This window comes from Miscanthus floridulus, chromosome 14 (assembly GCF_019320115.1).
Source record: "Miscanthus floridulus cultivar M001 chromosome 14, ASM1932011v1, whole genome shotgun sequence".
Taxonomy (NCBI): domain Eukaryota; kingdom Viridiplantae; phylum Streptophyta; class Magnoliopsida; order Poales; family Poaceae; genus Miscanthus; species Miscanthus floridulus.
Genome location: NC_089593.1, coordinates 53617515 through 53631293, shown reverse-complemented (window position 1 = coordinate 53631293; position 13779 = coordinate 53617515). Strand labels below are relative to the sequence as shown.

At 49.6% G+C, this 13779-nt stretch overlaps 1 protein-coding gene across 1 annotated transcript; it reads left to right on the top strand.

Moving 5' to 3' along the window:
- The first annotated feature begins 7955 nt into the window (after positions 1–7955).
- LOC136503455 (uncharacterized) lies at positions 7956–8351 on the top strand. Its single transcript, XM_066498530.1, has one exon. The coding sequence runs from the start codon at positions 7956–7958 to the stop codon at positions 8349–8351; it is 396 nt and encodes a 131-aa protein (XP_066354627.1).
- The last annotated feature ends 5428 nt before the right edge of the window (positions 8352–13779 follow it).

Here is a 13779-nt window from a genome sequence, read left to right as displayed (position 1 = left end):
TTAGTGTGTGGTACAATATTTCAGGTGGGAGATATACCTTAGTGGTTAATCGAGTGCAGGTTATTCTTCTAAACATCGACATTAGTTACTAGCGCACTTCGTAGTTACTAATAGCTTTATACTTCAGTAGCTAAGCAAGCAGATCGAACTACACTTGCTACTCTTCGTGTGTCGTCAACAGCTTGTGGTCTCCTGTCCAGATATGCTAACAAACATAGATTTTTTTTGTTTGTTTGCTGAAAGTTGAAGATCCACTTCAGAAAGGCACTGACTTCTAAAAAGGTTCCATCCTGGAGGAGGATACATAGTACCAGCTTATTTGCCCTGTTCGCTTGGCTGATAAGCCATGGCTGAAAGTAATGTTGGCTAATTTGTTGTGAGAGAAAAATACTGTTCGTTGGTGAAAAAAGTACGGCTTATAAGCCAAGCAAACAGGGTAAATTGTTGTTGTCTGGTGTGTCGTATACATGTGGTCCGGTGTCATGGTTAAAATTGTTTTTTTTTAAACTATTAAAATTGTTGTTGTTGGTACATTGGGTTGCACATATTGATCTTTTGCAATCTTATTTGCAATGTACATGGACAATGTCTTCTGTACAAGCGGGTGGGGAGGGAATACGTAGTGCAAGTCATGAGAACTCATAAAAAATTGTATTTCGATTGCTCAAAAAATATGAGATGTATCCATATCCCATAGGTGTCTTTTGTTTCAATAGTTGGAATTCCCTCAAAATTTTCAAAAAGTATAAGAAAAAATACATTCATATTTGTCATTTTATATGATTTTTTATAAAACAAGATTGAATTCTAACTTTTGCGACAAAAGTACATCTATGCTTTGTGAACGGGTATCGCTTCAATTTTTTTGAGCTACAGAAATGTGTTTTTGATTGAATCTTAATGAGTACTTCAAATTTAATAGAATTAACTTTGGACTTCATAACCCCGTAGCGTTAGCACGGAGAAATATACTAGTATAAATTGTGGTGCAGTCAAACAAGCCAATGTTTTGTTTCACTGCACTAATTTACTCTCTACATGTATTGAGATGTTTTGAGGATGGACTACTCCAATTCACTAGACAGACTGAATAAGCTTTAAATTTAAATCTCTCTTGTCCCCTCTGACCCCTTTAGAGAGATCGACCAAACAACTGCTTAGAGTGTTTTTTTATGAAAGTCAAGAATGTCTTATCAAAATTTGATATAATCATAACCTTTAGCTGGCATTTGGTTCTACGTCAAATTTTTGAGGTGTCTTGGAAAAATTCACCCCGGCAGTGGGGTGTACAACCCCGGATACCCATGGCAGACCACATGGGCTGCACCCCTAGGGGTGGCCTAGCCCACAAGACGAAGCCTTACAGGGCACAACTCTGCTCGGCGCCTCCCGCAAGACAACAGGAAGATATCCTGAAGATGGTACGAGATCTGTTAGGATATGTATGATCTCAAGATTCCTGTAATCAGTTATTACTTTCCGGTTATCTCTCAGATCTAACCAACTTGTAACCCTGCTCCCCGGACTATATAAGACGGGCAGGGACCCCCTCCAAACTCACGTAATATCATACGATAGCTAATACAAACCAACAGACCATAGGAGTAGGGTATTACGTCATACTAACGGCCTAAACCTGTCTAACTCATGTGTCTCTGTTGCCTTCTTGTTCTTGATCTCACGCTCCTCTGCCGATCAATCTACCTTCGTGGGATACCCCTCGGAGGACTGCTGACGATATTCTGTCGACAGTTGGCATGCCAGGTAGGGGTGTGTGTATTGTTTCCTTGTTGAACAAGATGGCTTTTTCCATAGGCTCTTCGTCCCGTCCGCAGTCCGGCCAGATCTTCACAGTCGGATCCATCTCGTGGGTCATCAACACTGACAGAGTCAGAGAGCTCCTCGAGCCAGGGCAGATCAGTTCTGCGCTGACCACCCCCACACCTGCAACTCTAGATCCGATCTCGGAGCCGATTCCAAGGTCTCCTTCAGCAACAACTCGCCGTCCGCTTCCTTGCTACTAGAGGAGGTAGATCAACAATGACGATCTGATCGAATCCATCGATTGGGTTGGATTGAAGCTCGTCTGTCGACGAAATATGGTCGGCAGTCCATCTAGGGGTATGCCCATGATGGTAGATTGTCGGTAGATGATGCGTGTAATCAGGAACCAGATGGTTACCGAGGCATAAGACACAAGATTTATACAGGTTCGGCCACCGTGTTGGCGTAATACCTACGTCCTGTGTCTCATTATTCTGTATTGATTGAGGTGATCCCTGAGGGGGACCCCTGCCTCTCCTTATATAGTCTGGAGGAGGAGGGTTACAAGTAAAGTATCCTATTTGGTACTATTATAATATCTAGTACAACTTGTAATCTTGCCGTGCATGCCTCGATCTTGTGGGCCGGGCCACCTCTGATGGTGCGGCCCATGTCTTGTCTTGAGGATACCGGGGGCCATACCCCCACAGCTAGTCCCCAAGCCTGACAGTAGGTGACGTAGTCACATGGTGCTAGGGTCAGAAAGTAGAAGACCAGCCGAGCAGGTAGCTAGTCCCCAGGCGTAGCCTCGAGATGAGAACAAGTACATTCACCGTAAGGTGAAGTGTGCCCACTTAGTCCCTGAGCCTGCTGGAAGATGAAGAATGAATCTTGTAGCAGGGTCAAAGAAAAAGAAGTCTAAAAGCTTGTCCATGTCGTCTGACATGCACGTATCAAGACCCCAAACATGCTGCCCAAGATCAGCACCCTGATCCGAACAGCATGGAGCAACTTGATAGCACATCGACGAGACGTAGCATGATCCGACCACCAAGAAAGCATCGAGGAGTCTTCGGCGTAGGCGGCGATGTCCGACCACTAAGGAGCGAGGAGTCCCTGGCGTCGCTGGCGATGACTGAGCACCGAGGAGCGAGGAGTCCCCAGCGTCGCTGGCGATGACCGAGCATCGAGGAGCGAGGAGTCCCCGGCGTCACTGGCGATGACCGAGCATCGAGGAGCGAGGAGTCCCCGGCGTCGCTGGCGAAGTCCGAGCATCGAGGAGCGAGGAGTCCCCAGCGTCGCTGGCGATGATCGAGCACCGAGGAGCGACGAGTCCCCGGCATCACTAGCGAAGTCTGAGCACCGAGGAGCGAGGAGTCCCCAGCGTCGATGGCGAAGTCCGAGTACCGAGGAGCGAGGAGTCCCCAGCGTCGCTGGCGATGACCAAGCACCGAGGAGCGAGGAGTCCCCGATGTCGCTGGCGAAGTCCAAGCACCGAGGAGCGAGGAGTCCCCGGTGTCGCTGGCGATGACTGAGCACCGAGGAGCGAGGAGTCCCCGACGTCGCTGGTGAAGTCAGAGCACCGAGGAGCAACGAGTCCTTGGCGTCGCTGGCGATGACCGAGCATCGAGGAGCGAGGAGTCCCCGACGTCACTAGTGAAGTTCAAGCACCGAGGAGCGAGGAGTCCTCGGCGTCGCTGGCGATGACCGAGCACCGAGGAGCGAGGAGTCCCCGACGTCGCTGGCGATGTCCGAGCACCGAAGAGCAAGGAGTCCTTGGCATTGCTGGTGATGTCTGCAAGGTGAAGTGTGCCCACTTAGTCCTCGAGCATGAAGAATCCGAGCGCTGAGGAGTAACCGGCGTTGCTGGCGATGAAGCACGAGTGGTGAACAGTCCGATCAACTGGTCGGCGACGGAGTCCATGAACCAAGCGGTCCGACCAGTTGATCGGTGGAGAAGTCCGAGCACCAGGTGGTCCGATCACCTGGATGATGATCCTGCAATACAAACATGTAGAACGGGTAGTACATGATGCACAAATAAATAAACTCCGGAGAAAAATTAGCAATGGTGATGAAACGGCGTATGCAGTTCGACGATCAGTTGGCGTGAAAATATATTCATGTTTAATATAAACTGCCCGAACAGTTAGTGTGTAGCTGAGTCTCCAGCCCTAGCTAGCCCATAGTCCATAACATCGAGCGCGGAGCTCGTGCACGTGTAGGAGTAACAAGCATCGCTAAGGAGCCGCTGCCGACCACCCATAACTCAGAGGGCAGACGCTCGTGCACGTGTAGGGAGGAGCTAGAGATAGAGCCGTCTCTGGAGGCATCCGAGCATCAATGTGACTATTCGAGGGTTCACCTTAGACTTAGCTGTATGTCATCTTTAAGATGGTATACATGAAAGAAAAACGTTTGGAGAGCAAACATAGAGAAAACAGCTCGGAGAAGCATTATGGCGATATACGGAGATTGGAGAATATTTAGAAAAAATATTAAAGCGTGACTTAGCTTTAGATAGAATGTCTGGTCGGTGGCGTATGACATTATCTAGTTGGCGTTGACGAAGTTGCCCGGCGCTCAAGCTTTTCGAACTGTCATCAAGGCAGCAGTCGCGGTTGTCACGGCGCTGTTCTTCGCGGCGATCATCATTGCTTCGCGGTAGGTGGTCGAAGTAAGTAGTCCGGGCGACGTCATCCTCATATTAGTGTCGGCGACTCGAGCGACTCTCTTTTGGTCTTGTGCTGAATTATGAGATGAGCAGCATCCGATCTGATGCAGCTCGGTCGATAGAAACGCGTAAGTATGTACATATCTTGGTCTATATGTGCATGCATATGCACAGACGCCATGGCCTCGCTTGCTTGCTATTGGCTTGGAATCACATATGTGCAATCTCCATCGGCTTGCATGCCCCCTTGCTAGCTTGTTGTCGTAGCACATGTACACGATCATACATGGTGCCGATGTCAGCATCCTTTGTAGATTGATTTTCTCTTGCTCCAAAATGAACTCGAAGAAGGAAACCGACTCCACTTTGAGGCAGCAGCAACGATCGAGCGGTAGCGTCCGCAACTCCGCGATAATTATTCTGTCTAGATGCATGAGTCAGACCATGCCAAATTGATCGATTCCCACATGTGCAATCGGGCGATGAATTCGTCGACCACCAGTCAAGCTTCGACTTGTAGATGGATCTGATGACGGCTGCCGCGCACGATGTTGAACGCCGTCGCCGATTCGTCGTAGATGTTGTTGAAGGAGGCCATCGTAGCAAGATGAGTTGCCGCAAACGACGTTGGTTTTGAGGTACGCCATCTAGTTTACCATGGATCAGCACACACACCCCCTACCTGGCGCACCACTGTTGACGAAATATGGTCAGCAGTCCATCTAGGGGTATGCCCATAATGGTAGATTGTCGGTAGACGGTGCGTGTAATCAGGAACCAGATGGTTACAGAGGCACAAGACATAAGATTTATACAGGTTTGGCCGCCGTATTGGCGTAATACCTACGTCCTGTGTCTCATTATTCTATATTGATTGAGGTGATCCCTGAGGAGGACCCCTGCCTCTCCTTATATAGTCTAGAGGAGGAGGGTTATAAGTAAAGTATCCTATTTGGTACTATTACAATATCTAGTACAACTTGTAATCTTGCCGTGCATGCCTCGATCTTGTGGGCCGGGCCACCTCTGATGGTGCGGCCCATGTCTTGTCTTGAGGATACTGAGGGCCATACCCCCACATCATCGATTGTCTCTCCATCGCTGAATCGGCTCTGGGTAGTCTGGTTCAGCACCGACCACCCTCCGATCTAGATCTATCGGAGGCCACCCGGGAAATTGCAGGGGTTACGGCCCTACCCTTCGGGTTCACCAACGCCGCCGCCACTTACCAAAATGCCCTAAGGGGCAAACTTGCCGACTAGGTGGACTGCGTCCATCTACCCATTGACCAGGTCGCCATCCAGCTTTCGCCAGCCGTCAACATGCTACACTTAGGCCGGAGCCCCAGGGTGCCCCTCTAGACCATCCCGGAAGAAACTCAGGGCTCCAAGTCTCAAGGCTCTACGGAGACCCTCGCCGAAACCTTCTCCGAGCAACTCCTCCTTCCACCCTTCTAGGGTGGTGCAATCTTCAACGTCAGCATCGACAGCCCTCCTCGAAACGGTGAAACCGAGGAGGAGCGCGTTGCTCGGGAGAACCGGAACGTCAACCACATGCAGCACCGAGAAAATGAGGCAGCCATTGCAAGGGCCGAGGCTGCTTGGGATAATCGGCTCGATTCACAAGGAAGACTGCTCCCACTTCACCGTGACCTCGACAAAGAATTTCTCCGCATCGATGGCCACGACGTCTTCAAGACTCTAAGCGCCAATCTGGTAGTAGCCGCCAATGAGCTCGCTCGTTTCCCTCAAACAACCGAGCTCGCCAAGATCGTCACCATGCTTAAAGCGGCTCACTGTTAGGTCAATGAGATTCACGAGGATCAGAGACCAAGCACGATTCACCGATCAGCTGCGCCAAGATCCAATCGCCGCCCTAGTCAAAGCTGTTTCACCGACCAGTCGCTACCTCTCCAGGGGGAGCCGAGGGCCATTGTGTCGAACACCATCGCCAACATGACCAGGAGATCGAACAGGACACTCGAGTGCATCTCAGCAACCTCCAGGATGTGCAACGGCGTATCGAGCAACGTCGCTTCGGTCGCCATGAAGACGAAGTGCGTCATCGCCAGGAGTACGGCAACCCAGACTCAGCCCTTGAGCCCATCCCTGATTGCAACACCACAGATGACGGTGTCAACAACCTTGAGGGGCCTCTAGCTTTCACAAGGGCACTCCGAAGACTTTGGTGGCCCTATGGTTTTAAGATCACTGGGATCAAGCCCTATGAAGGAAGAATGAACCCGATATAGTGGCTATAGGCTTATGCCACTGTTGTTCGCGCTACCCGAGGAGACACCAGCATCATGGCGAATTATCTCCCCGTCATGCTCACGCCACCCGCCATGAGCTGGTTTACCAGCCTTGCGCCAGACTCCATAGGATCATGGGAAGAGCTAAAGAAAGTCTTCACTGACAACTATATGGCCACGTGTACTCGACCCGGCACCAAGCATGATCTCAGCCGCATCAACCAAAAGCCATCCGAGCTCCTCCACAGCTACATCCGACATTTCTCTGAGATGAGGAACTCTATTCCCAACATCACGGAAGCTAAAGTCATCACCGCCTTTATCTAAGGACTCCACCATCGTGAGCTTCACTCCAAATTCAACCGCAAGCCACCCACCGGTATTGGCAAGATGATAACTATGACCAACCAGTACGCTGATGCTGAGGAAGCTGAGGTGCGCTTCAACGAGGATGCAGGCACTCATCGCCCATCTCACCGCTACGACGACCGCCCCGATGACCGGCACCATAGCGACCGCTACCCCGATGATCATAGCTACCATCGCGACAGTGGTCGTGATCGCATAGGAGGACATAGGCTTGGCCAAAATCACTGCCACCGGCCAGAACACATCGTCGCCACCGTCAGTCAACCTCATGCCAAGCGCAACTACAACGAACAGTACCAAAAGATCCTCGACGGCCCGTACCCTCTTCACAAGAACGCCAAACACAAGATGAAGGACTGCATTGGTTTGGCCAAGGAGTTCCAGGACAAGAGGCTCAACGACGACGCCAACGATGGAGCTAGAGGTTGCCGACCACCTAGGGGCAACAACAATGCCTTTCAGGACCATGATAAGGTGGTTGCCACCATCTTCGAGGGCATTGCCTCCACTAAGAGTAGAAGAGAGCAGAAGCTTGCCGCACGGTGGGTGCTCTCTATTACTACGGAAGACGCCACCGCTAACCCTAGCTATCACCCATGGTCTGAGGTCCCCATCACCTTCAGCAAGGCTGACCAGTGGGCGGATATTCCCTACATGGGGCATTTTCCCCTCATCCTCGATGCAACCGTATAGAAGGTGCTCTTTAGAAAAGTGCTCGTTGACGGTGGGAGCGCTCTGAATCTCCTCTTCGCCGAAGCCCTAAAAGAGCTAGGCCTCGGCTTGTTCGATCTCACACCTTCCGACTCCACCTTTTGGAGTGTGGTGCCAGGCAGGGCCTCCAAACCGCTTGGAGAGATTACCCTACCAGTTTAGTTCGGCACGGCAAGCAACTACCACATGGAACATATCAACTTTTACGTCGCCGACTTCGACACCGCCTACCACGCCATACTTGGTTGGCCAGCTCTGGCTAAGTTCATGGTCATGCCACACTACACCTATCTGGTGCTGAAGATGCCTTCACATGTGGGAGTCTTGGCCCTGCGATCCAACCTCACCATCGCCTATGCTTGCGAGACGGAGAGTCTCGCCCTTGCCGAAGCTACTGACCTCTCCATCCAGATGGCTAGTATGGTCACCGAAGCCAAGACAGTGCCTGCCAAAGACTTGGAGATCCCAAAGCTAGAGCCTCCTCGCACCTTTGCCAAGTCAAAGGAAGTCAAGGAGGTTAGCCTCGGCCTCGACGATCCCTTCAAGACTGTGAAGATTGGGGCTCACCTTGACCCCAAATAGGAAAGCGCGCTCATCTCCTTCCTACGTGCCAATGCCAACGTGTTTGCTTGGAAACCTATAGACATGCCAGGGGTACCATGGGAGAAACTCTGCCAATTCATGCCAGACAAGAAGGAGGCTATTAGGGTAGAAATAAAATGGCTCTTAGCTGCTGGATTCATAAAAGAAGTGTATCATCCAGATTGGTTAGCAAACCCTATTCTCGTTTGAAAAAAGAATAAAGAATGGAGAATGTGTGTTGATTATACTGAACTTAACAAACATTGCCCTAAAGACCCCTTCGGTCTGCCTCGGATAGATGAGGTTGTAGACTCCACCGCTGGCTATGAACTGCTCTCCTTCCTTGATTGTTACTCCAGCTATCACCAGATTTCTCTGAAGGAAGAAGATCAGATCAAGACATCGTTCATCACGCCCTTCGGTGCCTACTATTACAAAACTATGTCCTTCGAACTCAAGAACGCCAGAGCAACTTATCAAAGGGTCATCTAGATGTGCCTCGACCAACAGATCGGCCGCAACGTCGAAGCTTACATCGATGATGTGGTTGTCAAAACCAAGGCCATCGATAATCTTATCGTCGACCTTGAGGAAACCTTCGCCAACTTGAACAAATACCGATGGAAGTTGAACCCTTCAAAGTGCATCTTTAGAGTTCCATCTGGCATACTACCAGGCTACATTGTCAGTGCTCGAGGCATCGAACCTAACCCTAACAAGGTCTCTGCCATCACCAACATGAAACGGCCGATATGTGTCAAGGATATATAGAAGCTTACATGCTGCATGGCCGCCTTAAGCCGCTTCATATCACGCCTTAGCAAAAAAGGGCTACCTTTCTTTAAGCTCCTCAAGGCCTTCGAGCGCTTCTCCTGGTCGGAGGAAGCAGACATAGCTTTCGAGCAACTCAAGTTGTTCTTAACAAAGCCTCCAATCATGACAACACCACGACCAGATGAAACTCTGTTGATCTACATCGCCGCCACTTCCTGCATTGTCAGCACAGCTATTGTCATCGAACGTGAGGAAGCCAGACATGCCTACAAGGTGCAACATCTGGTGTACTTCATAAGCAAGGTACTTAATGAGCCCAAAACTCGTTATCCTCATGTACAGAAGCTGTTATATGCAATCTTGATTACGTCGCGCAAGCTCCGACATTATTTCGACTATTACAAGATCGCCGTGGTCACTAAGTTCCCTCTATGGGACATTCTTCGCAACAAGGAGGCCAATGGTCGCATCATCAAGTGGGCCGTTGACCTCAGTACCTACTCCATTGAATTTAGAAGCAGGCCTACCATCAAGTCACAAGCGCTCGCTGATTTCATCGTTGACTGGACTGAGATCCAAGAGCCTATCGCTGCCACTTGCCCCGAGCATTGGGTGATGTACTTCGATGGCACCCTTAACATCAACGTGCTAGAGCAGGCATTATGTTCATTATGCCGACCAAGGATAAGTTCCGGTACGTTCTTCGGATACATTTTCTAGCCTCCAACAACGCCGCCGAATATGAAGAATGTCTCCATGGACTCCGTATAGCCATCGAGCTCGGCATCAAACGCCTCATGGTGTACGGTGATTCTACACTGGTCATTAACTAGCTTAACAAAGATTGGTCTTGCTCCAGTGAGAAGATGGACGCATATTGCAACGAATTTAGGAAGCTCGAAGGAAAATTCTACGGCATCGAGTATCACCATGTGGTACATGACCAAAATCAGCTCACCAATCACTTATCCAAGTTGGGCTCTTCTCGCACCGCGATCCCGCCAGGGGTCTTCGTTCAAGATCTCTTGGCGCCATCCATCAAAGAAGATAAGGAAGTCGAAGAGGTTCCCCCTGCCGAGCAGTTGGTACTTGCGGTACCTTCGCCAGTCGTCGATTGGAGGGAGCAATTCATCAAATACCTCACCAGCGCCGAGGTACCCACTGACAAGACTGAAACTGAATGCCTAGTTTGTCGAAGCAAGCTTTACATGCTGGTGGATGGCAACTTGATGAGGAAAAGTGCCAAGGAGGGGATATTGCAAAAATGCATCACCCAAGAGGAGGGAGTAAAGCTACTTCTCAAAATTCACTCTGGTTCCTGCGGCAACCACGTGGCCTCGAGAACACTGGTTGGCAAGGCTTTTTGAGCTAGTTTTTATTGGCCCACAGCCGTCACTGATGCAGAAGATCTCGTCCGACGTTGTGAAGGATGCCAATTCTTCGCTAAGCAAATACACGTGCCGGCGCAAGTGCTGCAAACCATCCCAGCTTCCTGGCCCTTTGCATGCTAGGGATTGGACATGATCGGGCCTTTCAAACTAGCACTAGGTGGTTTTTGGTATGTATATGTCGCCATCGACAAGTTCTCCAAGTGGATTGGATATAAACCGCTCATCTCGGCTACTGCAAAGAAAGCAGTTGAGCTCTTCGAAGATATCATCCACAGATTCGGTCTACCAAACAGCATCATCACCGATCTCGGAACTACATTTACTGGCCATCACTTCTGGGACTTCTGCGAAGACCATTGCATCTCCATCAAATATGTCTCCGTTGCCCATCCAAGAGCCAACGGCCAGGTCAAACGGGCGAACGACATGATCCTTGATGCCCTAAAAAAGCGACTATATCAGAAAGAAGAAAAGCACCCAGGCAGATGGCTCAAGGAGATTCCAGCTGTAGTCTGGGGACTATGTACTCAAGCTAGTCACAGCATCAGCGTGACTCCATACTTCTTGGTCTATGGCTCAGAAGCCATACTACCAGCGGACATTACTTTTCGAGCACCTAGAGTGGAAAACTATGATGAAGAGCAGGCCAAGGCTGTTCGGTCAGAGGACGTCGACAGGGTCAAGGAAGAACGCCTAATCACCTGCATTCGTATAGCTAAATATCTGGAGGGCTTGTGGAGGTACTACAATCGAAACATCAAATGTCGTTCATTTACTATTGGCGATCTCGTTCTCCACAGAAAACAAAAAACTGAAGGGATGCACAAGCTCTCTTCCCCTTGGGAAGGGCCTTATGTCGTCAAAGATGTTACTTGACCAGGGTCTTATCGCCTAAGTGACTTAGAAGGAGTCGATGTTCCCAACTCATGGCACAACGAACACCTTATACGTTTCTATCCTTGAAACACTCTAGATATGTACACTCCACTTTTATATTGAGTAAAGTTTTGGTCTCCATAACTTGTCTCTGTTTTGTCTCCATTGTGGTTTAACATCCACTCGCGGTCACCGAGCTACATGCTACTTCATAATGAAACTCCAATACGTAATCACCATAATTGCGCCGACCACGTTTCTCCAAATCACCGACCATGTTTCTCCAAAATCGCTGAACACGTTTTCTCCAACGTTAGCGCCGAACATGATTTCTCCAAACGTTATCGCCGAACATGTTTTCTCCAAAATCGCCGAACACGTTTTCTCCAACGTAATCGCCGAACATGTTTTCTCCAAAATCGCCGAACACTTTTCTCCACATCTCCAGGATATTTCATCGATCGGAGAGCAGCATACTTTCTTTTTTGTTCTCTTCGGAGAAGACCCAGTCTCCAATCTCTCCCTACACGTGCTACGGGCTCCGCGCTCTATGTTACGGGTGGTCGGCTGCGGTTCCTTGGTCACGCCTGTTTGTCCTACACGTCTACGGACTCCGCGCTCGACGTTATGGACTATGGGTCAGCCAAGGCCGAGAGTTCAGCATAGAATACATTGCTCGGATGCTGCTTATGCTCCCTTTATCTCCAAGTTCGTACAACAACCACCGAGCAGCACACGTTCCGTGTTGTTTTTTATGGAGAAGACCCAGTCACCGACCTCTCCCTACACGTGCCACAGATTCCGCGCTCTATGTCATGGGTGGTCGGCGGCGGTTCCTGGGTCACGCCTGTTACTCCTACACGTGTACGGGCTCCGTGCTTGACGTTATGGACAATGGGTTGGCCAAGGCCATAGGGATCAGTAGCAGACCAACTATTTGGATGCTACTTGAACTATGCATAATCGCGTCAGGATTGAAACTACGAAGCTTTTTTCACCGAAATACAAGCAAACTGCATATACTGCATACACATGCACCTTGTAACATTTATTTGATAAATAATCGTTTCTTGCACTTTCGTGCATTCTAACTACACTGTCAAGATTTTACAGATGATAATCTATGAGCAGATTACTAAGCTCCGCCATTACCATTTGTCTCACCAAACAGATCTATATCGCCGGCTAGCATCTTTGCTGTGTCCTCCACCTCATCCTCCAGCTGCTGGGTCTCCGCATCGCTCAGTCCTTCAGTGAACCCACCCCTATTGATGGAAGGTTGATGGTTGGGTAATGGGACCGAACAACCACAAGGACATGGGTAGTGACAGTCATAATGGCGTCGTGGTTGAAGGTCTTGAAGTTCTCCCATGCTGCCTTGCACCTCTGGATGACGGTGTCTGAACGTTGTCGCCTACCGTCATGCTGAGTGGCCGGTTCTAGGTCAATGCAATCAAGCACTGGCTTAATGGCGGTGATTACAGCATCGAAGTTCTCCTTTTGGACCTTGGCCTCCTACACCAACACATCAAACTATGCTTTGGCTTTATGACGATAGCCTGCAAGCGTTACAATGATCCATCATACAAGGAAGCTACTTCAACAGTAATTCCGACAAGGAGGAATTCACCTTTCAGCTCCTCAGCAAGTTTGTCCGCACGCTCTGCTTCCTTTTCCTTCTCCTAGCAAAGTTGATCGATGGCCTGGCGCATTTGGCTGAGCTCAGCGTCTTGCTCTACAAGCGCAACAGTTGTCACCGAAAATGTGGCTGTTTAGGAATACAAAAGTACATTCGTTGATATACCGTACCTACTTTCTGCTTGGATACACTGTTAAGTTGTTTGGTTTTCCTCTCCAGCTGCTCGGAAGCACTTTTCAGTTGGCCGGAGATAGTGGCCAGCTGCTTGGACTAGCTCCGCACTTGCTCGAACACAGCAGCCAGCTTTTCGATTAGGACCCCCTTCTGGTATTATAGGTCCCGCGCGTTGGACTCCTTAAGGTCTCATTCGTGTTGGGCCCTCTGGATATTCTTCTCTGAGAGGCTCCTGGCCTCTTTGAGTTTTTTGTTCTCCTCAGCAAGGGGCTCCATTCGCTTTTATCAGCTAGCGACGCTACTCGGCAACTCGAGTTATTTCCTACAAATGCATAATGACAGTATCTTTATCCAATTCCAAAAAACAACCAGGACCTTTCCAGACGCAGTATTAACCTTGATCTGTTTCATCACATCGGTAAGGGCAGTCTCCAGTCTCCTAAAATCCTTGGTGGTGTCCTCCTCTTTGACAATTACTATTTCATCACCGTGTTTTCAAAGGATCCGAACTGATTGGGGTCGAGGTTCGTCACACATGATCTCCTCCACCTCGTCCTCCTCTGTTGTAGCCGGG

Bases quoted from the DNA above. Each gene is read 5' to 3' on its own strand.
- LOC136503455 (XM_066498530.1), top strand. From the start codon at position 7,956: ATGGAACATATCAACTTTTACGTCGCCGACTTCGACACCGCCTACCAC.